Here is a 25,945-nt window from a genome sequence, read left to right as displayed (position 1 = left end):
ATAACTGATCTCAGGAGAGGAAACTATTTTTTAAAAAAGACACCACATATTGAGGAAGATGACACCTATGGATGCAAAGTCACTCTTATCAGTGGAATGGAACTTTATTTAGAAACAATAATCCTCACAATACAATGGAGTTGTCTTTGTTATATAAATGGCTAACCTAGGACAGCAGCTCATGAGCACTAAAGAGTAGCCATCAATTCCATTTTCAATAATAAAACTGGCTCACACCCAGTTTTGAGTCAATATCTGAACCACAGTGGAAGGTTTTTTTGGGGCGGAGGTGGGAATCAAGAGGGATATGGGGGAATACTGAATCATTTAGGCAATTACATTAATGTCCAACTAAATTCAGTAGCAGAACAGATTGTAGGAAGAGTAGCTCTGCTGTATCTTCAGGCTCTCAAGTGACAGAAGGCAGGGAGTCCATCATAAGCTCAGAAGTTTTTCATTGAGAGCAATCTGCGACTGAGTGAGATTTGCCAAGTAGGTCACCATCAGCAGGTCCTGAGAGAGAGAAATGGACAGCAATTAGATTAAGAGAATCAAAGAGATGTGAATTTGTGTCATTAAAGCAATTTACAAACAGTGCAGTTGCCAATCACCATTCTTCAGAGTGACACTGATGGCTCCACAACTTAGTTTCCACTTCATTCACCAGTTTGGAATACCTTGCATTCATATAATACTCGGAACTTTCAGTGCTTTTTATCTATAGTCCTCAGAGCATTGCAAGCATTATCCCCATTTCACAGATGGAGAAGAGAAGGCATATAGTGGTTAAGTGACTTCGACAAAGTCACACAAGTCACTGAGAATCAGGAATATAAATCCATATATCCTGATTCCCAATCCAAGTCAGAAGTAGAAACTTTCATCTTTAGAAATCCCAAACCACTTTACACAGGAGTGATTCTCTTTATCCAGCAATGAATTGAAGCAGTTGTTCAAACAGCACACACCACCACTACACTAGGACATGAGGACAGGAAGTGAATGCTCCACTCAATCAAAACTGCAGGGAGAAATGAAGGGAGACCATGTAATTACCAGTATTTGATTTTAGCTAGAACACGGGGGTCGACAACCCTATCCTTAGGGAAAGTGATATGGGCCTTTGTTGATATGGCACATTCAGCAGCCCAAGGCAATGCTTGGGGGATACTGGGTCAAAACCAACTCTGAGGAAATGCTCCTACTGAATCAACACCACCCCTTCTGCAGTAACTAGCTGATCCCTGGATGTCTCCCATCCAACTACTGAACTAGCCTGATCCTGCTTATAAAACTTGCCACTTTTACAGAGGGTCTCAAAGTGCCTTACAAACATTACACTTAAGAGTTGTTCTATTCCTCAGTTTGCCCAGCTATAAATTAGAAATTGTGATTCTCTCTACTTATCACAGGAAGATGAGCTGGGAACAGAAGTGGGCTCAGTCCCGTGCTCTAAGCAACGGATACACTCGGCTTAGCTTGTTAGAGCTGATGGGCTCACAGCATGAAGTGGTACTGATGCAGGTTCGTCATGGGCAACGTACACATCACAGAAATAGCTCTTTAAAAAATGTGAAGCCTAACGTTACCAGACAAAAATATTAGGTGCATCACCTTTTATTCCAGTTGCCAGTTATCTTTCAAGTCCAGATTGCAGTAAGATCTGGCTATTTACACAGTTGTCCTAAAAGTTTCATGTCTCAAGACAATCTCAGCGCTTTCGAGTTATGCACACAATTCCTAGCAAGTTTAAGAAGGATTCCTTTGCCTTTAATTACTGAAAAGGCTGCCTTGAGACGTTCCCTCATCTCTCCCAGATAGCTTTGCCCTCCTATTTCCAATTTTTGGTTACTAGTTAAAAACAGTTTCTCTAGTCACCAGCCTGGTTTTGCCTATTTTGGCCCTCTCTCTTTATGAGGCTCATTCCCTCAGCCTAACCTGACAAGTTACTAAGAATCCTTGTTCACATCAGATACTCAACCATGAAGAATGTGATGGTTGGAGACTGGGAAAGGACCACATTTCCCACAATGTAGATAGAAATGCCACTCTCTCTAGAGGGCTAGAAATTCCACGCTTGAATAATAAAGAGTACAGTAGCAGGAATATATTACCAACCACCTGAGCAGAAAGGTGTAGGTGACTGAAATACTCAGGGAGATTAGAGACACTATGAAGATAGAAATAATGGGGGATTTCAACTCTCCCCACATTGACTGGATATGTCATCTCAGGAGGGATGCAAAGATAAATTTCTAGACACCATTAGTGATTGCTTCTTGGAGCAGCTAGTCCTGGAACCCACAAGGGGAGAGGCAATTCTTGATTTAGTCCTAAGTGGAGAACAGGGTCTGGTCCAGGAGTTGAACACAACTGAACCTTTCAGCAATAGCAACCATAATGCAATTAAATTTAACATCCCTGTAGGGGAAAAAAATTCCAAAGAAACCCACTGTGGTAGCATTTAACTTCAAAAAGAGGAACTAAACAAAAATGATAAAGCTAGTTAAACAGAAATCAAAAGGAACAGTCACAAGACTGAAATGCCTGCAAGTTGCATAGAAACTATTTAAGAATATAAATAGATGTTCAAACTAAATGTATACCCCAAATAAAAAACACAGTAAGAGGACCAAAAAAATGCCACAATGGCTTAACAAGATAGCAAAAGAGGCGGTTAGAGACCAAAAGACATCCTTTAAAAATGAAAGTCAAATATTACTGAGGAAAATAGGAAGGGGGCATAAACTCTGGCAAGGGTAAAAGGATAATACGGCAGACCAAAAAAGAATTTGAAAAGCAACTAGTGAAAGACAAACAGAAAAAAGAATTGCAAGTACATCAGAAATAGGAAGCCTGGCAAACAATCAGTGGGGCTACTGGAAACTGAGGAGCTAAAGGATCAATCAAGGAATACAAAGGCCATCTCAGAGAAGCTAAATGAATTCTTTGCATCGGTCTTCACTGCAGAAGATGTGAGGGAGATTCCCATACGAGCCATTCTTTTTAGGGAACAAATCTGATGAACTGTCCCAGATGGATGTGTCAAAGGTGGTTTTGGAACAAAGTAATACATTAAACAGTGATATGTCACCAGGACCAGATGGCATTCACCCAAGAGTTCTGAAGGAACTCAAATAGGATACTGGAGAATTACTAACTGTGGTATGTAACCTATTGCTTCAATCAGACTCTGTACCAGATGAGTGGAGGATAACTAATGTAACACTGATTTTTAGAAAAGGCTCCATAGGCGATCCTGACAGTTACAGGCCGGTAAGCCTAACTTTAATACCAGGCAAACTGGTTGAAAATTATAGTAAAGAACAGAATTATGAGAGAGACACCACCACAATATGTTGGGGAAAAGAGTCAACACTGCTTTTGTAAAGGGAAACCATGCCTCACCAATCTATTAGAATTCACTGAGGGTGTCAACAAACATGTTGACATGGGTGATCCAGTTGATATAGTGTACTTGTACTGTCAGAAAGCCTTTGACACAGTTCCTCACCAAAGGCTGTTAAGAGAAAGTTCTCTCGGATCAGTAACTCATTAAAAGACGAAACAAAGTGTAGGAATAAATTGTCAGTTTTCACAATGAAAATAGGTGACTAACAGGGTCCCTGAATGTTCTGTACTGGGACAAGTGCTATTCAATGTATTCATAAGTGTTCTGGAAAAGGGGCTAAACAGTGAGGTGGCAAACTTTGCTAACAATACAAAATGACTCAAGATAGTTAAGTCCAAAGCTGACTGTAAAGAGTTACAAAGAGATCTCAAAAAACTGGGTGACTGGGCAACAAAATGGCAGATGAAATTCAATGTTGATAAGTGCAAAGTAATGCACATTGGAAAACATAATCCCAACCGTACATACACAATGATGGGGGTCTAAATTAGCTGTTATCACTCAAGAAAAATCTTGGAGTCATCATGGGTAGTTCTCTGAAAACATCCACTCAATGTGCAGCGGCAGTCAAAAAAGCTAACAATGTTAGGAATCATTAGGAAAGGGAGAAATAATAAGACAGAAAATATTTTAACACTACTATATAAATCTATGGTATGCCCATACCTTGAATACTGCATGCCGTTCAGGCAACCCCATCTCAAAAAAGATACATTAGAACTGGACAATGTACAGAGAAGGGTAACAAAAATGATTGGGGTATGGAACAGCTTCCATATGAGGAAAGATTAAAAGAGATCACTAAGGGGGCAGGGGAGGGAGATCTGATACAGGACTATAAAATTGTGACTGGTATGGAGAAAGTGAATAAGCAAGTGTTATTTACCCCCTTCACACAACACAAGAACAATGAAAATTAATAGGTAGCAGATTTAAAAACAAACATAAGGAAGTACTTCACACAATGCAGTCAGCCGGCCTGGGGAACTCATTGCCAGATGTTGTGAAGGCCAAAAGTTATTACTGGGTTCAAAAAAGGATAAGCTATGCTCAAGGAGGATAGGTCCATCAACGGCTATTGGCCAAGATGATCAGCGATATGCAACCCCATGCTCTGGGTGTCCCTAAACATCCAACTGCCAAAAGCTGGGACTGGACTACAGGGGATGGATGATTCAATAACTGCCTTTTTCTGTTCATTCCCTCTGAACCTCTGACAGTGGCAGGTACCAGATGACAGGATACCAGGCTAGATGGACCACTGGTCTGACCCAGTATGGCTATTCTCATTCTTATGAAGAGAGTGGGTAGAAAGGGTGGGGTTTTGTTTTGGTCATTGACATATCATGCCTAGAAGATAATTTTCAGGACTGTGTTGCAACCTGGTCTCCATTTTACACCTATGGACAATGTCCTGAATGCAAGGCGGGGTGGGGGAAATCATTACTCTCTTGGGGAAACCACTTATGCTAAGGTTTCTGTACAGAACTATTACTTACATGATCCTATGAACAGTGACTCGGTTCCTTACGAAGTTCAAGACTGGGTAACATTACAACACTTTTCAGGCACCTTCTCTTTTCTGGATTTCCTTTTCATTTCTATATAGTTCTATCATTTGTAGTGTGTTAACTGAATGTTAAGATTTAAGATTAAAACTAGAAAATTTTGACGGAGTCAACAAGCATGTGGACAAGGGGGATCCAGTGGATATAGTGTACTTCAATTTTCAGAACACCTTTGACAAGGTCTCTCACCAAAGGCTCTTAAACTAATGTCATGGGATAAGAGGGAAGGTTCTCTCATGGATTGGAAACTGATTAAAAAGATAGGAAACGAAGGGTAGGAATAAATTATCAGTTTTCAGAATGGAGAGAGGTAAATAGTGGGGTCCCCCAAGGGTCTCAGCTGCGACCAGTTCTATTCAACATATTCATAAATGGTATCGAAAAAGGGGAAAACAGTGAGGTGGCAAAATTTGCAGATGATACAAAATTACTCAAGATAGTTAAGTCCCAAGACTGTGAAGAGCTACAAAAGGATCTCACAAAACTAGGTGGCTGGGCAACAAAATGGCAGATTAAATTCAATGTTGATAAATGCAAAGTAATGCACACTGGAAAACAATCCCAACTATACATATAAAATGATGGGGTCTAAATTAGCTGTAACCACTCAAGAAAGATTTGGGAGTTATTGTGGATAGTTCTCTGAAAATGTCCGCTCAATGTGCAATGGCAGTCACAAAAGTGCACAGAATGTTAGGAATCATTAAGAAAGGGATAGATAATAAGACAGAATATATAATAAATCGCCTCTATATAAATCCATGGTACGCCCACATCTTGAATACTGTGTGCAGGTCTGGTTGCCCCATCTCAAAAAAGATGTATTGGAATTGGAAAAGGTTCAGAAAAGGGCAACAAAAATTATTAGGGTTATGGAACGGCTGCCATATGAGGAGAGATTAATAAAATGGGGACTTTTCATCTTGGAAAAGAGACAACAAGGGGGGATATGATAGAGATCTGTAAAATCATGACTGGTGTGAAGAAAGTAAATAAGGAAGTGTTATTTACTCCTTCTCATAACACAAGAACTAGGGGTCATCAAATGAATAAGAAGGTTTAAAACAAACAAAAGGAAGTATTTTTTCCAAACAACGCACAGTCAACCTGTGGAACTCCTTGCCAGAGGATGTTGTGAAGGCCAAGACTATAACAGGGTTCAAAAAAGAAAAAAAGTTCATGGAGGATAGGTTCATCAATGGCTTTAGCCAGGATAGGCAGGGATGGGGTCCCTAGCCTCTATTTGCCAGAAGCTGGGAATGGGTGAGAGGGGATGGATCACTTGATGATTACCTGTTCTGTTCATTCCCTCTGGAGTACCTGGCATTGGCCACTGTCGGAGGACAGGATACTGGGCTAGATGGACTTTTGGTTAATGCTTCTTACTGTTATTCAGCTTTTGGGGGGGTACTGGTAGATCTGAATAGCTCCCTTCATACTTTTTTTTTTTTTAATTTCAGTAACATTTGTTAATTGTGAAGCCAGGCTGATAGATGGGAAAAAAGGGCAGACACCTCTCTTGTCTTCCACAACCTAGAGACAGGTAAGCAATAGATTTGCTGCGGATCCCCAGTGGATCCCAGATAGATTCCTCATGAAGAACACCCAGAAGAACTGAGTAACAGGACTCACATTGATATTGCTGTTCAGCATTGTCTCAAAGTCCTCCGGTGAAATCTTTGGCACCTGGTTAATAAGATCCATCAGGAAGCGCCCAACAGTGTTGTCAGCAGCCACTTTACCTGACTAACCATAAAAATAAAGACATTTTACAATGAGCAAGATACAACAAATTTACTGCACAGAACAGGAAGAGCTGACACAAATGCAGGGAAAGCTCTCACCCTCTCCTGTATGAGCTGGAATAGATTCAGATTCTTTGTGATCATCTGGTCTGATCTCTTATGTAACACAGGCCATAGAACTTCCCCCAAATAATTCCTAGAGTAGATCTTTTATACAAACATCCAAACTTGATTTAAAAATTGTCAGTGATGGAGAATCCATTATGACCCTTGGTAAACTGTTCCAGTGGTTGCTCACTGTTAAAATGTATGCCTTATTTCTGGTCTGAATTTATCTAGCTTCAACTTCCAGCTGTTGGATTGTGTTACAGCCTTCTCAGCTAAATGGAAGGCCCATTATTAAATGTTAGTTCTAACGTAGGTATTTATAGATTAATCAAATCATCCCTTAGTCTGAAGCAGCTCAATTTATTTAGCTTAACAAAGGGAAGGTTATCACTACAAGGCATATTTTCTAATCCTTTAATCATTCTCTGGGCTCTTCTCTAAAGATTCCCCAATTTATCAGCATCCTTCTTGAATTGTAGGCACCAGAACTAGACATAGTATTCCAACAGTCATCACATCAGTGTCAAATACAGAGGTAAAATAACCGTCTACTCCTACTCAAGATTCCCATTTATGCATCCCAGAATCATATTAGCTCTTTTGGCCACAGCATCGCACAGACATTAGCCTTACCAGCACATCCTCTGCATACTGCAGCACTGTGCTCAGGGTATCCTGGATCCGGGCTGACGCTGCCCCCACCTGCTGCAAGTCACTGGACAAGCCAATCACTCGACTGGGACTCAAACAGGTTTTCATGATGAGATCAACTGCAAGAAGAGGGATGCTGAGAAACTGGCTGTCACTGAAGGTCAGCTTCAACCACCAACCACTCCCCAGAGATTTTTAGGATGACATCTGCTGCAGCAAAACAGGAAATGCTTTTCCAATGCTGCCTTCACTACCAATGTAATGCTGGCATTTCCACAGGGTACATAGTACTTCTGCGCCACTGTGCAAAGCAGATTTTTGCAGAAATTAGTGCTTTGTGTAGAATTTCCTTTCCCCTCCACAGAGATGGACTGCAGTGCTGCTGGCTGCCACTAGGGGCTGCTGGACATGGCACAGCCCAGCTCGCACATAGAAGATACTGCTAGGGGAATGGGGAGAGCGCTACAGGGATCCAGGCAACTGCAGCTCCCAGCATGCTCTGAGGAAAGATGGCTGCAGTGCACAGGAAACTCCACACAAACCTGGCACTGAGCATCAAGCTCTCTCCCCCTCTAGATCCCTGGGCTCTGAGGGGTAGGTGTCTGGGCCGGAGGGGGGGGTCGGGGGGAGCACGCAGGAGATTCAGATGTATTGGCTTGTGGGGGGCACATGGCTGGGTTCTGGGAGGTAAAGGCTGCAGGTGTCCATCCCCCCAGGTGGGCTGTGGGGAGGAGGGGGCAGGGAAACAGGAACTGGATTGTCTTTTTTTTTTTTTAAACTCTCTACCACCCCATAGGGAATTTGTGTGTCTGTATTCTCAGACATACTTGCTGACAGGTATTTTTAAATAAATCACCAAAATAATTAAAACTGGCGTGATTACATAATGTTTTTTGACAAATAAAATCTGCAGAATTTTAAAATATTGTGCGCAGAATTTTTTTTGGCTCAGAATTCCCCCAGTAGTAATATATTAGCTACATGGAGGAGCAACGGAGGACACAGGCACACATTCCATTGACCTTAATGGAGAATGCAGGTGCTCAGAACATCTAAGAATCAGAGCACTTTAATGCCTAAACATGAAACTGTAGGCACCCAAGCTTGAAAGTTTTGGCCTCCATCTTGAGAAGCATCAGATTAGTATTTGGTCTGAAAAAGAATGAGGGATTCCAGCCATTTTGCTCAGCCTTCTTTCCCCAGGTCTAAGCAATGACAATACTGCCTGCCTGGCACCTAGTACAGTTACAACTCATACACTCCAAGAAGTCCCAAAGACATCTTCAACTTGTCCCTGACTCATTTTCACATCCAGTAATCAGAAATTTGTAAGCTGGCCTCATGATATATACAGTCTCACTTTAGGAGGGGGAGTTTAAGGGATGCTAATAATTTGAAATCGAGTTCGTAAGAGTTAATAGCAATGCCCCTTTTTAATGGTTTTACAATCACGTTTTCTGGTTCTGTATGTTTCTCTCTCCCAAGTTGCTGGGAGACACTCTGAAATTGGAAACTGATTACATCAGTGGTCCCCAAACTTTTTATGTTGCACGCCCCCTTACCTCTGTCCATGCCTCTGTCCCCCCATTGCTGGGCTGTGGTGACACGGCCAGGACTGGCAGCCAGGGTCCCAGGGGTGGCAACGGAGCTGGGTGGCGCTCCGTCCCCACCCACCATGGGAGCTGGCTTGGTCCCCAGCCGGGCCCCCACAAACGTTCCTCTGCATCCCACAGTTTGCAGACCTCTGGACTACACAGAGTGCTGTCAAATAGATAAAATAATTCTCCGAACTCTGATATACAATCTCAGGAGTTCCCTGTTGTCTCATGTCAATTCTGATTAAAAAAAATCAGATGAAACATGCCAAGTACTAGGCATGTGTGTTATCAAAGTTGACAGCCTTCTGAAAGAAAAGGCCACTACTGACCCGAGGACGAGAGCTCCCAATGTCTTTAAGGTTAGGAACAGACACCTTTTCCCTTTGTCTCTCCAGTTTTATCTATAATCTCTGCTTCTTTCCACTGGTTTTGTGGCCTGACTTGGTTGTTTCTCTTCTCCACCCTCCCAGATTCCACTTTCTAATCCAGTCACAATCCTCCATTTTACCCCACAGCTCATTGCTCTGCATTCACTTCACAACTCCTACATCTGTGCCACTCTGCCCCCAAAATGCTGGGTCACTTCGACTTTCACCAGTGCCCAGCACCCTGTCTGATAGCACCATTTCATCAGCACTGAACAGCAACAAGAAATCCCCTAATATGGGGGGCAGGGAAACAAAGAAGATGAGGCACTGAGCACTAAGGCAATGACTTCTGTAAGCAGCACTCAGGTACACAAGCTAGGGATGCAGATCCCTGTGATCCCCAGACACAAATCAAGCACCCAAATATCTGGTTAGAACCAACAAGAACAATAAGCCAGCTTACCTCCTATCCGCTCAGTGTCATAGTAAACATACTTCACTGTCAGAGGTGTGAACATCACCCCCATGGTCTTACCAGGGACCCCCATCGGAGCACTAGAAAAGACAAGATTTACATAACATAGCATAAGTAATGGCCTACACGAATGTGGCAACAACAAGTAATACCTAACCTATTTCACTTCCTTCGTTGACAGGGTTACTGGTCTACTGGATTAGGGAGCAGCAGTAGACATGATATGACATTCCCACAATGAATAGAGGGAAATGTGGTCTAGATGAAATGACTAGCAAATGGGTGCACAACTGGTTGAAAAACCATATTCAAAAGAGTAATCATCAATGATTCACTGTCAAACTGGAAGTGCATGTCTAGCGGGGTTCTGCAGGGGTCAGTCCTGGCCTAGTACTACATAATATTTTCATTCCTGACTTGGATAATGAATTGGAGAATTTATGTATAAAATTTGCAAATGACATCAAACCAGGAGGGATTGCAAAAACTTTGGAAGACCGAATTAGAATTCGAGAGGATCTTGATAAACTGGACCATAATGAAAATCAATAAAGACAAGTGCAAAGTACTTCACTTAGGAAGGAAAAATCAAAAGCACAAATACAAAATGGGAAACAACTGGCTAGACTGTACTGCAGAAAAGGATAGTGAAGCATAAACTGAGTATGAGCCACCTGTGTGATACAGTTGTGAAAAAGACTAATATTCTGGGGTGTATTAACAGGAGTGTCTTATGCAAGACATGGCAGATAACTGTTCTGCCATACCCTGCCTCAGCAGGAGTACTGCAGCCAGTTTTGGGTTCCACACTTTAAAATATGGATAAACTGGAAAGTCCAGAGAAGAGCAACAAAAATGATCAAAGGTTTAGAAATCTTGACCTATGAGGAAAGGTTAAAAAACTGGGCATGATTAGTCCTGAGAAAAGACAATTGGGGGGATGGGGGAGGAGAAGAACCTGATAAGTCTTCAGATACATTAAAGGCTGTGATCATTCTCCATGTCCACTGAAGGTAGGACAAGTAGTAATGCACTTAATCTGCAGCAAGGGAGAGTTAGATTAGAGATTAGGAAAACATTTCTAAGTATTGGGATAGTTAAGTATTGGAATAGTCTTCCAAGGGAGGCTGTGGAATCCTCATAATTGGATGATCTAGGTCAAGGATTCTCAAACTTCATTGCACCATGACCCCCTTCTGACAACAAAAAACCCCCATGACCCTAGGAAGGGGGACTGAAGCCTGAGCCCCGCTGCCCCGACAGGGGGATGGGCAAAGTCCAAGTCCCACCATCCCGGGCTCAGGTGGGGGGTGGGAGAGAAAGAGCCTAAAAGCCCAAGGGCTTCAGCCCTCGGCGGGGGCCTATAACCTGAGCCCTGCCATCCAGGGCTGAACTCTTTGGGCTTTGGCCCTGGCAGAGTGTGGTGACTCGGGCTTCAGCTTCAGCCCCATGTGTCAGGGCTTGGGCAAGTCTGACCAAGTCTAAACACCAGCTCTGGCGACCCCATTAAAATGGGGTCACAACCCACTTTGGGGTCCTGACCCACAGTTTGAGAACCACAGATCTAGGTATATGTGGTCCTGCCTCAGCACAAGGGGATGGACTAGAGGACATTTCTCTACTCTGCATACAAACCTATTCAAAAAAAAGAAAAGGAGTACTTATGGCACCTTAGAGACTAATTTATTTGAGCATAAGCTTTCGTGATCTACAGCTCACTTTATTGGATGCATGCAGTGGAAAATACAGTGGGGAGATTTTATATACACAGAGAACATGAAACAATGAGTGTTACCATCACTCTCATTACAGTGTGTATGGTAACACCCATTGTTTCATGTTCTCTGTGTATATAAAATCTCCCCACTGTACTTTCCACTTTATGCATCCGATGAAGTGAGCTGTAGCTCATGAAAACTTGTGCTCAAATAAATTTGTTAGCCTCTAAGGTGCCACAAGTACTCCTTTTCTTTTTGCAGATACAGACTAACACGGCTACTATTCTGAAACCTATTCAAAGGAGGAGACAGTAACCCTTTATCTGGTTTGCCTCCCCTACACTGAAGCAGAAGAGACTGAGCAGGTTACTCATTCTCACCAAGAACCGCATTCACGCTTGTGGGGAGCTGTAATAGTTGTTACACAGTTGTTGGTCCAGAGGAATTCTAGAGATTCCCAGGGGTTCTTTGTCACTCAAAACTTATTATACTTGTCCCCCTAGTTTATATATATAGTTTTCAATAGGGAAAGTCAAGCATTCAGATAATCAAAAGGAAATTACAGAAGTGACATTCATACTAACCATTCATCTGTGGAGGTCAAGCCATTCTCAAAACTTTATTAAGTCTCAACACCCCTGTTAAGTGTGGCAAGTACTAATACAATTGTATAGATGGGAAAACAGAATCTCAGAGATTAAGTCACTTGAGCACAGCACCACAATCAAAGACTCAGCTGGGAATAGAATCAAGAGACCTGGTTCACTGCCTCTGTTCTAGCCAGGAGACAAGATTGCCCTAATTAGGACAATCTATTAAATCCCTCCCTACCCTATTGTGTCCCTTTTTGATAATCCCACTGGTGATCCCCTTTCCAAAGTGTTATCTATCTCCCCAAAATACCTGATATAGGCTTTAATGCTCATGCGCCCATTCTGGAGACTGGTGTCCACAGTGAGGTGGATTGGATTGTGTGCTTCCCGACTATAATACTCATGGATCAGGACAGAGTGCTCTGTAATGTCATGGCCCGTAGCATACCTTAGAAAACACAACATAAGAACATGAGACCTGGGCATCCAACACTTCATATTTCAGACATACTGGGATATTTGCCATTAAGCAATGATGTGCACACAACTCTGCTCTGAACACATGATCAATTTGTAGCAGGATGTGAAGGAAAAAAGTTTGAGTACCATCTGCTCAGGACATCACTGCACTTTGCAAATCAGACACATGAATTTTGATGCACTTATTAGGCTTTGAATTGCTCTCTGATTAAAAGTAATTCAAAGCACATTATAGGAAAATAAGCTCTTAGGTAAAGAGCTACAACCCAACTCCTCCATGAACTGACCATTAGAGCTAAAAATACAGGACTATATTAATCCAGCTGCTTTAACTGTCCTGCAGTTAATATCTTCGAAACATAATTAACTTAAGTTCATTACAGCACTGAAGTATATAAACTGTTGGCCTCCACAACAATCTTCTGAAGAGAAAGAGGAGTCAGGGTTTGCATTTATTTCTTCAGGAATAAAACAAAGCTGGTTCACAGAACTTCAAGAGACTTAATGAGGTTCTCCACACTCCACCCCAAGAGGTCTATGAAGTGCAGTTCCCTACATCACTTCACCTGATTTTCCAACAGTCTTTCCAAGAAGACTCCAGTATCAGAAAATATTGCCCCACTACATACACTTTATTCCCTTCCCATGATACCTAGTCTCACCTTAAAAAATATATCCCATTTCTTGAGGTTTATATTCTATATCCCCAGCTGTTATTTCAGCAAACTATGCTGCTTATTCAAAATCTATAATGCAGTGTATAATATTTCAAGGTGCATAATGGGGCCACATAACTGCTAAGCACAGGTCACATGTTTGCAGTGGAGAAGATGACTTACCACCCCAAAATGATTTCACTAGGGGAAACCTTCTTGTGCAGCTCATACATATTCTTAGCAAATTCCATATCAACAGCCACCTGAAAACCACAACAAAGCAGCATGAGGCAATCAACTGCAGGAGTGCTTAAAATTTAAATTCTAGCAGCGGGCAGTGAAATGGAAGGTTCTTGTTGTCAATTAGAACTCAGAGAAGAACTTTCCCTTAGTAGTTACCAGCCCACTGCAAGCAGAACTAGCACTTCATTGCCCTCCATACACTAGGACAACGTGGTAGGATTTCACCAAAAGACCCTGCCAACATACATCACGTGTAGACTCTTCTAATCACACCTCACTCAAAGGGTAGTGAATTCTAGAGCCGGATGTGCTAACAGAGACTCAGACAGATCCAGGACTTCCAGAATACCAAAGGCAAAAGGTGAAACATGCAGGAAAGGAGTGCAAACATTAGCATGATGAGATTGTTCTCACTCCTACAGCGATCCTGATAGCCAAGTGAGCTAGCCCACTAATACTCAGCATCTTCCACCTGAGTACTTCAGAGTGCTTCACTGTCATGCCATTTAGTCTCCCAACTCTCCTCTGTGCTAGGATGGACATACTCAGGAAGCAGAGGCAGAGGCCATCACCCACCTCATCTTCAGACTCGTTGTGTGGGACCGAGAAGCAATTGGTGACTTCCACTGAGAGCTTGTCCACAGTGCCTGCAGAGCAGAGAGAGAGAGAGAGAGAGAGACTGAGAGGAGGTGCTGGGCGGGCTCAAGCACCCCAGGCTCTTCTCTGAGACGCCACACAGCTGTGAAGCTCAGACTCCCCTTACAGCGAGGGCCAAGGTGGAACCCAGGCGAGCGAAGGGGCTGGACAAGCCATGGGCAGCCTGGTCCAGGGTCCGCTAGCCCCGGGGAACCGGAGGCGGGGAGAGAGAGCCGGGCCCCGCTCACCCCTGGGGCTCTTACCCAGCAGGGTCCCAATGACCCGGGCCGCACCCTCGTTCCGCCGCTCGAAGCTGTCCACGATGGAGGCCAGGATGACCGGGTGCAGCCGGACCACGCGGCCGCCGGGGAAGGGGCCAGGCAGCGCTGCCGGGCCTGGTGCGCCCGGGGCTGCTGTAGTGGGAGGCACAGGCGGCGCTGCGCCTCCCGCTGGGGTCGCCGCAACTGGCGGTGCGGCTGCTGGGCTTGGGGCTGCCGGGACGGGAGCAGGGGACGGGGACGGTGACGGGACCTGAGCTACCGCCGCCATTTTGCAAAGAAAGGAACGAGGCTACCCACGCCAGCAATAATAGGCTGAACCAGGCAGCTGTTACAAACCCTGCCTTCTCATTGGATGGAAGATGAGTACAGTCCGCCTCTTTCGCCTATTAACCAACCGGGAGAGCGCAGGGGAAGACCGAGCTCGCGGAGTGGGTGAGAACGAAAGTAGGTCACTTCATCATTGGCTGATATTGACTATTGTTCCCGCCCCGTGAGCGTCCACAAGCTTTCCTATTGGCTAGAGGTGACCCACCCATTCAGCATCCAGGAGCTCCTCTATTGGCTTGGCGATGGCCAAACCTGATGCTGGCCTGGGAGGGCATTGGGCCTTTCCAGTGGGGAGGGGGGAGCCTCTGGAGGCAGCCTCCCTTGGTGACCCCACCCCACTGCTGTCACTGGCATGGTACAGTGACCACACAATGTGTTCAAATGGGCTTATGACCATGGTAACAAGTGCCTGACCGTCTTCTTGACTGAATCTCCCCTGTGAGGGGGGGTGGCCGTCTGGCCGTCCTCCCCATGTCGCCATCCTGCAGCCAAGGGCAGAGAGAAGGAGGCGCAGGCCTTCAACAGTTGCTCATGTCAATGGACATTTGGAGGCTAAAGGCCTGTGAGGAGTGGGGCCTAGGTGACTTGCCCCAGCTCATCTGAAGTGTGTTGTGGAGCAGGAAATTGGACCCGGGTCACTCTCTATCCCAGGCTCGTGCCCCAGCTATTAGACATCTCTTCCTTGCTGGCTGGCCAGATGGAAATACAGAACGGCTAATGATCAATGTTGTGCGACAAGGCCTTCTAGTATCATCACTTTCAGTTCTTGCTTTTCCTTCTCTGGATTTGGCAGTGAAGCCATTCACCCTTCTAACCCTGTTTCACTTGATTTTTCTTTATAATCCCCTTTCATGATTGAGTCATTACTGCCTATGTCATGCAAATTTGAGTTCTGTAATGATGGGGTATCTTCCCAATTTGCAGAGTGATCCTCTCCCCCTGCTTGTTACTGGGAGCAGTGTCTCTAGTTGCCCCGTGGCCTATGGTAAAAATGTACCCCTCTATTGCAAGTGAAATAAATATTACATTTTTTTATTTATCCTGTCTGGGAGTAATTTTTATCTGGTTAGTTGTATGGGACTGTGTCTGACAGCGTTATTCCATTATTAGAACATTAACTGACTGTTGCCCTTTGTGGCCTGAATGCTTAGCAAATATTTGGGGCCTTACAGGTGGTTCCCATTAAGGGAGAAATTGATGAAAGAGTCAGATATTTCTTTGATGCAATCCTGTTTCACTGCAGAGAACGTACACAAAGTCCTTTCCCCCTAAACCACAGAGATAGTTTCCTTGCTCACAGTTTCAAGCCTGCCTTCCCAGCATGCCCTCTTCCCAGAAAGGTTTCTCTTGGCTTTCTATCAGGGCTATGCTTGTGCTGTCACACCCACAAAATCAAAGCAATCCCTAGCCCCTGTGTTTGTCCCCAGAGAAACTCCCTGGCCTGCATGGCCCAATTTCTGCCCAGACCTTGTATGTGGTTTAGTCCTTGGATGGTGGCTTCCAAAGTTTCAGTTATCACTAAAGAACGGGTCATTTAATTGTTTCTTCATTTAGCCCCAATGGAAGGTGGCTAACATGTCCATCAGCTTCAATTAAGTTTGTAATTGCCCCTGGGAGCCACTCACCATCTAGTATAACATGCCCATTGACTCACCCCAATGTTAAAAAGAATTCAAGCACTTTCCTGCTTTTGCATCACATTAAAATGGCTTTCTTTAATTACCAGAGTAATATAGCATTAACACTCCCCATGGGGAAGCAGAGGTAATGCTGCAGTGAAAATCCAGATGCTGTCTAAAAAGTTAATTCCATGCCAATTTGATATCAAAATGTATCTTCCCTAAAGTTAGAGTAGTGATGAGTCTCATCACCAGGTGCTCAAAAAACAAAAAGCACACAGGAGTCACTATGTAGAAATATATAAACCCAAACTAAAATGAAAAGGAGGACTTGTGGCACCTTAGAGACTAACAAATTTATTTGAGCATAAGCTTTCGTGAGCTACAGCTCACTTCATCGGGTGCACGAAAGCTTATGCTCAAATAAATTTGTTAGTCTCTAAGGTGCCACAAGTCCTCCTTTTCTTTTTGCAAATACAGACTAACACGGCTGCTTCTCTGAAAGCTAAAATGAGTGACTTCAGAGATGAACTTTTAGTGAGGAAAAACAAAGAAACACCCATATGCTATCACACATTTTCACAGAGAGAAGAGGCTGAGTTTTCCATTCTCAGAAATGTTTGAAGTGGGGAAAGGATGGGGGAAAACAAAACAGATTTTGAAAATTAAAAAAAACAGAAAGAAAAACAAGGTAGTAATTAGCTTCCAGCTCACTAAGTGTTGTGGTACAGCTACCCTTACTTCTGTGCTGCTGCTTGTGTTGGTGCTGCCTTCAGAGCTGAGCAGCTGGAAAGTGGTGGCTGCTGGCCAGGAGCCCAGCTCTGAAGGCAGAGCTGCCACCACCAGCAGCACAGAAGTAAGGATTGCATGGCATGGTATTGCCAACCTTACTTCTGTGCTGCTGCCAGCAGAGCTGGGCCCTCAATTAGCAACCACCACTGTTTGGCCGCCCAGCTCTGCAGGCAGCAGCGCAGAAGTAAGAGTGGCATGGTGTGGTATTGCCACCCTTACTTCTGCGCTGCTGCTGGTGGGGCACTGCCTTCAGAGCTGGGTGCCCAGCCAACAGCTGCTGCTCTCTGGCTGCTCAGCTCTGAAGTCAGCACAGAAGTAAGGGTGGCAATACCATGAGTTCCCTAAAATAACCTTATGACCCCCCTGCAACTCCCTTTTGGGTCAGGACCCCCAATTTGAGAAACTCTGGTCTCGCCTGTGAAATCTGTTTAGGGTAAAACCACACAAAAGACCAGATTTCACAGTGGGAGACCAGATTTCACAGTCCATGATGTGTTTTTCATGGCCATGAATTTGTTAGCACCCTAATCATTGCCATCAAGTGTGGCATATCCTACAGGGGCATTTGTGGTAGAAGAATAATCAAATAGGTGAGAGGTGTTTGCAACCTGGCTCACCCTACTAACTCTTCAGGCTGAAGAAACAAGAGAGATATAAGGTCAGAAAATAATAAAATAAGATTCAACTTGGAAAAATGCAAGCATCTGGGGGAAGTAATCTGAATCAATTATATTCAGCTCAAGGGAGAAAAGTGGGAAGTCTGAAAGAGACTTAATGTAAGGGAACTGTTGCTCCCTTACTAACATTCAGTGAGGGTGTTTTGGTTGGCTAGCTCCCAGTACTAAAAGGGGAAGGGTCTATGGGAAACCAGGACCCTGAAACTGATAGTCCCCAGGAACAATGGGAAGAGGCCAATGCTCCAGGTCAGCCTGAATGACAGGGCGAGCAGGCTAATAAGGGAGTCAGGAGGCCAGGGAGGTCCTGTCCTCTGTGTGAGCTGGAATTGTCTCGGTCAGACAGAGTGCGGCTGAGCTAAGGAGAAAGCAGGGGCCCAAGCGAAGCTGGGGAGCAGAGCTGTGCCAGATCCAGAGGGACCAGAAAAGCAGCCCAGAGAGAGGAGACCCTGTCCTGGGAGCAGAGCTGCAGCCCCAAAGCCAGAGGCGCAGCCCAGAGAGAGCAGACTTGCCCTGGGAGGAGAGCTGCAGCAACCAGAGCCAGAGGGGCCAGAAAAGCAACCCACGAATCAGGTCCATGCTGGGCGCGGAGTCACAGAAGCAGCCTGCAGAGCACACCTGTCCTGGGAGCAGAGCTGCAGCAACCAGAGCCAGAGGGGCCAAAGAAGCAGCCCAGGGAGCTGGAGGCAGAGCAGCAGCAGCGCTGAGACAGAGTGGTGGAGCTGGGGCTGGAGCAGTCCAGAGCTGGGTGCGGTGAACAGCTGGGGAGACCGAGGGGGACCCTGGGCAGCGGGCCCAGCACAGGGAGACGCCTCAGCCAAGAGGCTCTGCAGGCCAGGCTTGGATCATAACCCCGACAGGGCAGGGGCGACACTGGGAAGAAGGGTCCTACCACTTAGAGCCTGAGAGTGTGTGGCCACCACCAGAGCAAGTGTCCAACCCACAGCATCCCTGCAGCAAAGCCAGGGCCTGAGAAAAAGGCCTGGGACTTACAAGAAACAGACTGTGAACTGCCCTGACATTCCAGAGACACTGTTTGTGATGTTCCCTACCACAGAGCGGGGTGATGCGTTTCCTTTAACCTTTCCCATGTAACCCTTCTGCCCGTCAGAGTTGGCAGCAACAAGGGCTGGGTTCAATATCTAGGGGATCCATTCCAATAACGCAATGCAAACTGGCTCGAGCCCCCACCCAGTGACCTGGGACAAATATATACCACCCCCGCTGGGCGCCTCCAAGAGGCAATACTTCCCCTCTCGCAAGCACATAGTCTGAGTGTAGCAAAAAGCCTTTTAATAACAGAGAGAAACAATGTGGCATTATGTTGGGGAAACACCACCAACAGGATTCATAACACAACCCATGAGCAAAAAACCCACCCCAAGAAAATTGGGGCATGCCCTTTCCCTTTGGGTCTTGAGTCCAGCAACCCCAAATCACCCAAAGTCCCAAAAGTCCAATGACCCAAAAGTCTCTGTCCCTGGTCAGGGCAGCCCCAGAGTTCGAAAGTTTATCTGCAGAGCTTTACCTCCCAACCTGGGTGGAGATGGGGGCGGGGGGGTAAGAGGCACCTTACATGATCTGAAGCTGACTGCCCCACAGCTCCATAGGCCTTCGCTCCGCTCCGCCAGCTGCCCCACGAACTCCTTCGCTCAGCCCCGCTCTGCTCTGCAGCCCAGAAGCAGCTCCCGCCATCCCACAAACTGCTCCACCAGCTGGTCCACAAACCGCTCCACGTCCCAGCAGCGGCTCCCGCCATCCTATGAACTGCTCCACCAGCCTGTCCACAAGGCACTCCAGCCATCCTGCAAACTGCTCCACAATATATCTTCAGGCTTCCCCACTACTTAACACAACACTCAGTGATTTCAGCTCTTAGGTGAATTCAGCTTGTAGTAGGGGAGCCTCAGTGCTGGTGCACTATTAGCCCAAAGTGAGCTCAGCAGCCTGTAACTAGACTTCTAATGAAATCAAAATTAGCTCTGATATTCCACAGTGAAGAGAGGAGGAAGTGCAATTAGCATGTAAGGCCCTCACCAAGGGGCCTATACCACCAAGCATTAATACTTACCCCCAGTCTCTCTCAATTCACAGAGTTTTGGAACCCATGATCCTTGCCTAGCGAGTGCTACTTAGTTGATGGTGAGTCCCTCCATCATAACAAAAGGCCAAATACAGTTCCAAGCACAGTTCCCATAATCAGGGTAATAACAATTTATTCTTCCTGCCCCAATAACAGAGACACTGGGGATCCCACAGCAGCCAAAGTGACCACTTGGGCAGCTATGGCCTCATTCTAGGCGGGGTGGGTGTGCCTATGCAAATGAGATCAGCCCCTGAAGTTCTTTTCCACAACTTGCCACACCTCACCACCAGATGTCAGGGTGGAGCTCATCCTGACTCTGCTTACATCCTCCCCCAAGCCGAGAATTTGTCATCCCGACAAATCACACTCCCTTTATACCAACTCATTGGTTTCCTCCAAAGGGCGTCAGGAAGCCCACTTTAGCTTCCACAAGCCTGTGTGCTAAATGTATTGGCTCCTCACTAGTCACCCCAGGTGCATTATAAGTTAACCGTTTTACTGGTCTTATCACCCTGTCTCGTCTATTGAGAATCTCTGTTGCCGAGGTAGGGGAAACATCCTCTTGAGTGACGGATGGAGAGGCTTCCTTTGAGGGTCTCTTGGCTACTGGCGTAGGCCCCTGCACTCCTAGTTCTAATGCTGGAGAGTCCAAGGTGCCCAGGACATCCTCTACCTGTGTGTCTCCACTGTCCAATAACTTGTGTGTGTCATCACACGGGGGTCTCATCAGCGGCACAGGGGTGTCATAAATGGGCCTAAATAATTCTGCCATGGGGTTTAGAGCGGAAGAGGGAAAACTCTCGTTTGGTTCAACTGATCGAGACTGAAATCTTGTCTCCATCCCAGGATACACCAGGGTTGCATCTTCCTCCTCAGACTCACTCTCAGATGTGCAGAATAGGGGTAAGTTAGCTGCATGGGGCCCACTGTCTGTGTTGGATGGCGGCTTTGGTCTAGCACCTCTGTTCTGCCCGGCTGCCCTGTCGTGGCCCATCTCATAAGGGGTGCTTAGCAATTCCCCCACAGGGAGCAAAAGGTTTCTATGCACTGTCTTTATTTGCCCTGGACCTTCTTCAGGTTTGATCTTGTAGACCGGCAGATCTCCCAGCTTTTCCATCACCAGGTAAGGTATTGCCTTCCATCTGTCAGCTATCTTGTGTTTGCCAGCAATACCCAAATTTCGCAGCAGGACTCTATCCCGCGGCTGGAGCTCCTGCGAACACACTCTAGCATCATATCGATGTTTGTTGTGGTCTGCGTTCTTCCGAGCCGCAGCGGTAGCTAAGTGATAAGCATCCCGCAGCTTTTCTCTTAGTCAGGATACATATTGCTGATGAGTTTTATAGCTATCTCCATCCTCTGATACACCAAAGCACAAGTCTATGGGTAATCTTGGTTCTCGCCCAAACATCAAGAGATATGGGGTGACTCCCGTAGCATCGTTCTTTGTGGCATTGTAGGCATGCATCAGACATGTGACATGCTGGCTCCAGGTTGCCTTCTGCTCTGGTCGCAAAGTTCCCAACATATCTAATAGGGTTCGGCTGAACCTCTCTGGCTGAGGATCACCTTGGGGGTGATAAGGCGTTGTCCTAGACTTTTTAATTCCTGCTATCTTCAGCACCTCCTTCAGAAGGTGACTCTCAAAATCCCGCCCCTGATCAGAGTGTATCCGAGCCGGGAATCCACAGACTGAGAAATATTTGTCCCACAATACTCGAGCGACGGTGGTGGCCCTCTGATCACGTGTGGGATATGCCTGTGCATACCGTGTAAAATGGTCACTCACTACTAGAATGTTCCCAACATTCCTCTTGTCTACCTCTACAGACAAGAAATCAATGCATACCAATTCCAAAGGTTTGTTGCTGGTGATGTTCTTGAGATATGCAGCCCTCGTGGGCAGAGTTTTCCTTTGAACACATCGAGCGCAAGTCTCACATTTCCTGCGAACATCTTCAGCCATTCGGGGCCAATAGAAGCTACTACGAATAAGTTCCAGGGTCCTCTCCATCCCTAAATGCCCAAAGTCATCATGCAGGGCCCTCATGGCCAGGGCTCTGTACTTTTTTGGCAGTACTAGTTGTGCTCGTTGTTTTTGTAAAGGGTCGGTAGTCATTCGGTGTAGCACTCCCTGAATCAGTTTTAGTTTGGTCCATTCTCTCAACAGTAGTTTACCCTCCAGGTTAGGTGGGACAACCGCAGCTGGGCTTCGCCCCTCCCTTTTGGCAAGTAGTGTATCACGAATGTCAATATCTTGCCACTGGGCTTCTTGCCAGTCAGCTGCATTGAGCATGGGCAAAGGAGATTGGTCCAATGCAATATAGTTCACTGAAGCAGAAGGCATGCATTCAGGCGGCAGGCCCAAAGCTTCTGCAACACATCCCTGAAAGCTCTCACGGGCCTCTGGCTCTCGGCGACTCACACTGCAAATAGCTCTCACTCCATCTGTGGGTATCACAGCAACTTCTGGAGCCTGCGGACGCCTGGGAAATGCATCTGCATCTACATTGCTTCTCCCTGATCAGTACTGAATGCTGAACTCATAGCTAGCCAAGGCGGCCACCCATCTCTGCCCTGTAGCATCCAGCTTAGCACTTGTTAACACATAAGTTAGTGGATTATTGTCTGTCCACACCTGGAACTGAGCACCATACAAGTAGTCTCGAAATTTCTCAGTGATGGCCCATTGCAAGGCCAAGAATTCCAGCTTGTGGGTAGGATAGCGAGTTTCACTATCAGACAATCCTCGGCTGGCAAAGGCTACAGGTTTACGTTTGCCTTCCACTTCCTGGTACAGGACTGCTCCCAGACCCTCCAAACTGGCATCAGTATGCAGGATAAATGGTTTGCTTGGGTCAGCAAAAACTAGGACTGGAGCATGAGTTAGGCAAGTAATGATTTCTCGAAAAGCCCTTTCACATCTCTCATCCCACCGTGGCCCAAATGGTTCAAAGGGGCCATAGTGTCTCTGCACAGGAGGCTTTGGGGACCTCCCCTTATTCTTGGTCTCAGATTTGTTCTTGCTGGACTGATGTCCCCTGGTAAGATCGTTCAGAGGCTTTACAATCGTAGCATAGTTTTTCACAAATCTGCGGTAGTAGCCACTAAATCCAAGAAAGGTCTTGAGTTCTCTGTAGTTACTTGGATGTGGCCATGTAGTGAGTGCTTCTATTTTATCAGGATCAGTACTCATACCCTCTTGGGACACGATGTGACCCACATACTTCACTGAGGTTCTGCAGAACTGGCATTTGTCAATTGAAAGCTTCAGACCATAATCCTCCAACCTATCAAGCTCTTTAAGAAGTCTTTCTTCATGCTCCTCTAAGGTTCTTCCAAACACAGTCAGGTCATCCAAATAAACTAACACTTGCAGTAAATTCATGTCTCCCACAACTTTCTCCATGAGACGTTGAAAGGTGGCAAGTGCTCCAGAAATCCCTTGGGGCACGCGTTCGAACTGATAAAACCCTAATGGGCAGATGAAGGCTGTCTTCTCCTTATCTTCTTCTCCCAGAGGGATCTGGTAGTATCCACTTCGAAGATCCAACACAGAGAACCACTGGCTTCCCAGCAAACAATCTAAGGCATCTTGCACTCAAGGCATAGTGTACTGGTCAACCACAGGACGGCTGTTTAGGGTGCGGTAGTCAATACACATCCGGATTTTCCCGTTCTTTTTACAGACTACCACAATGGGTGAGGCGTATGGGCTGCGGGACTCTGTAATGATGCCATTCGCAGCCAGCTCCTGAAGATGATGTTGCACATCTTCCATCTCAGAGAGAGCAATCTTCCTAGATCTCTCCCTGAAAGGTCGAGAGTCATGTAGTCTGATTTTGTGCTCTACTCCTTTTGCACATCCCACATCCCACTCATGCAGTGAGAACACCTTGGATCTTTCACAGAGTTTCTTCCTCAGGCGATCTTTCCAGTCCTCAGACACTGGTGAATCTCCAAAGTCAAACTTTGCTGGGTCTATTGTCGGAACTTGAGTTTCACACTGGGGTTTTACAATCGACTCAGGCTCAAAGAGGTCTCCTATCTTTTGTCCTTGCTTCAAAACAACATCATGACTCGTTTCATTAGCAATCAGTATAGTCACCCTTTCCTGGGCTTCAGCAGGTAGGGTTATGACTCCACTGGGGACCAGCACTCCTTCAGGGAGCTCTCCTCCCATCGGCTGCTCTATCATTGCTAACGTCTGTTTACTGCCTTTCAGCCAGGTATTCATGACAAGTACTTCTTGCTCCGTCCTTGCAGGCACTACTAAGGGGGTTGTGCCCGCATACTTCAGTGCCCCAAGTGGTAGCTCAGATGTGTCCCTTTTAGCGCTCTCAATTTTCCTATAGGCTTCAGCACAAAGCGTATGGATCATCAGGGTATTCAGGTACTGGTCCCCAGCCCGCCTTCTGCAGTAATCCGCGAGTACCTTGAAGAGACTGGAGTTGGTCCCTATCAGCACAGACACATCAGAAGTCCCTTTAGGGTCAGGGCATATTAAGGCAGCTGTGTCTACCTCTTCTCTTACCCCAGCAACCTCCTCTGGGAATTCCAGGTGCACTATGACATACCCTTGGTAGGGGTATTCATCCATGCTGAGGCCACACAGGCCAAGGCCAGTCAGTGGCTGTATAGGCAGGTGCCTAAGCATCTGTTGGTAGAATGACTGAAATATAATAGTCACTTGAGATCCAGTGTCAAGCACTGCATTACACTCCACCCCTTCAATCCTCGCCGTGACCTCTGCTCGAGGCCCTATCAGTCCTGCGGGGATCCCAGCTGGACAGTCTTTTCTGGGGGAATCTTCAAATCCTGCAGGCCTGGGGGGTCCCCGTCCCCAGACCCTCTGGCAGCTACCGGATCTCTCCCAACTGATCCTCAGCTTTCCATACACTAAGGAGGGGTTTTCTTCATTACAGCACTTGGCAGCACTGTGTCCATCCTGACCACATCGGTAGCAGAAGAATTGACCTTTCCCCCTTCGCCTGGGTGGGATGCTGGCTCTAAGTGCGGGCTTCTCAATCGCCACAGTTTGAGGCTCCTTATTCCTGAAAGTCTTAACTCGGTCAACGGTGCCTTGCAGCTCAGCTATCCGTTCCGTCAGGACCTGCATTTATTGGGCAAGTTCCTCTCTGGTGCTCACCATCAGTACACTGGCCGTTTGCAGTGGTCTTGTGCTGGCTGGATCCGATGTTTGGGCTTCCCAAAACTCACTGGCAGCCTGCCTTTCTTCCTCCTCTCTGACTTCTTTTATCAGCTGGGAGTAACTTGGGGGATGTTCCTGTCGTTCTCTTAGCTGGAGATGAAGTAGAATCGGGTTCTGATACTGAGTTCCTCTTTCAATTTGAGCCAGTCTGGTCTGATCCATCTGCTCAGCAGTCACTGCTCCCCTCATGACAGCTCTCTGAAGCAGTCTCTCCAGTCTCTGTATGTAGGCTGAAGCCTTCTCACCCTTTTGCTGTCGGGAATTAAGGAACTTACAGTAACTGTCTTCAGGGCCCTTTATGCTCCCAAAGGTGTGTTCAAGGGCCTCCAGGCAGTCCTTCACACTGACCCCAGGGTCAATGAGCTTCAGGGTGCAAATCACATCTAATGCTGGGCCGCCAAGGCTCTCTATGAGGCATCTTCGCTTTTCTGCATCTGGTACGGCCCACTCTTGCAGCATTTCAGTGGTATGCTCTAACCAGGGTTCAAACTCCTCCTCCCCAGCAAATAATCTTAACTTACGACAAGAGTTTGACGCAGCATGGGACAGCACAACCATTTCCAATGTTTGCCCCAGAGCTTTTGTCCAATCATCAGCCGAGGCTGCAGCCTCTGAGCTAGAAGCTGCTGAGCCAGGGCCCAACAAACCTGACATATTAGCCATTATACAAACAGTAATTTCCTCAAAATATAAGCACAAACAA

At 46.1% G+C, this 25,945-nt stretch overlaps 1 protein-coding gene across 2 annotated transcripts; it reads right to left on the bottom strand.

Annotated features, from left to right (window-relative positions):
• Positions 1 to 88: 88 nt before the first annotated feature.
• Positions 89 to 14,858, bottom strand: EIF3F (eukaryotic translation initiation factor 3 subunit F). Of its 2 annotated transcripts, XM_007053225.4 has the most exons (8): positions 14,515 to 14,858; positions 14,192 to 14,262; positions 13,556 to 13,635; positions 12,547 to 12,684; positions 9,914 to 10,005; positions 7,467 to 7,603; positions 6,613 to 6,726; positions 89 to 513 (listed from the first exon to the last, which is right to left on the bottom strand). In XM_007053225.4, the coding sequence occupies exons 1-8, from the start codon at positions 14,798 to 14,800 to the stop codon at positions 436 to 438; spliced, it is 996 nt and encodes a 331-aa protein (XP_007053287.2). In that variant the 5' UTR covers positions 14,801 to 14,858; the 3' UTR covers positions 89 to 435. The 2 variants fall into 2 exon arrangements, with proteins under 2 accessions (XP_007053287.2, XP_043407689.1); XM_043551754.1 differs by lacking the exon at positions 6,613 to 6,726 and having other exon boundaries at positions 14,515 to 14,828.
• Between the last annotated feature and the right edge of the window lie 11,087 nt (positions 14,859 to 25,945).

This window comes from Chelonia mydas, chromosome 7 (genome assembly GCF_015237465.2).
Source record: "Chelonia mydas isolate rCheMyd1 chromosome 7, rCheMyd1.pri.v2, whole genome shotgun sequence".
NCBI lineage: Eukaryota > Metazoa > Chordata > Testudines > Cheloniidae > Chelonia > Chelonia mydas.
This window is presented reverse-complemented; position numbering and strand designations above follow the sequence as displayed.

Coding starts and splice junctions, on each gene's coding strand:
- EIF3F (XM_007053225.4), bottom strand. CDS start 14,800: ATGGCGGCGGTAGCTCAGGTCCCGTCACCGTCCCCGTCCCCTGCTCCC. Junction 13,636..14,191: donor ACAACGAGTCTGAAGATGAG/GTGGGTGATGGC, acceptor TGTGGTTTTCAG/GTGGCTGTTGATATGGAATT. Junction 12,685..13,555: donor AGTGAAATCATTTTGGGGTG/GTAAGTCATCTT, acceptor GTGTTTTCTAAG/GTATGCTACGGGCCATGACA.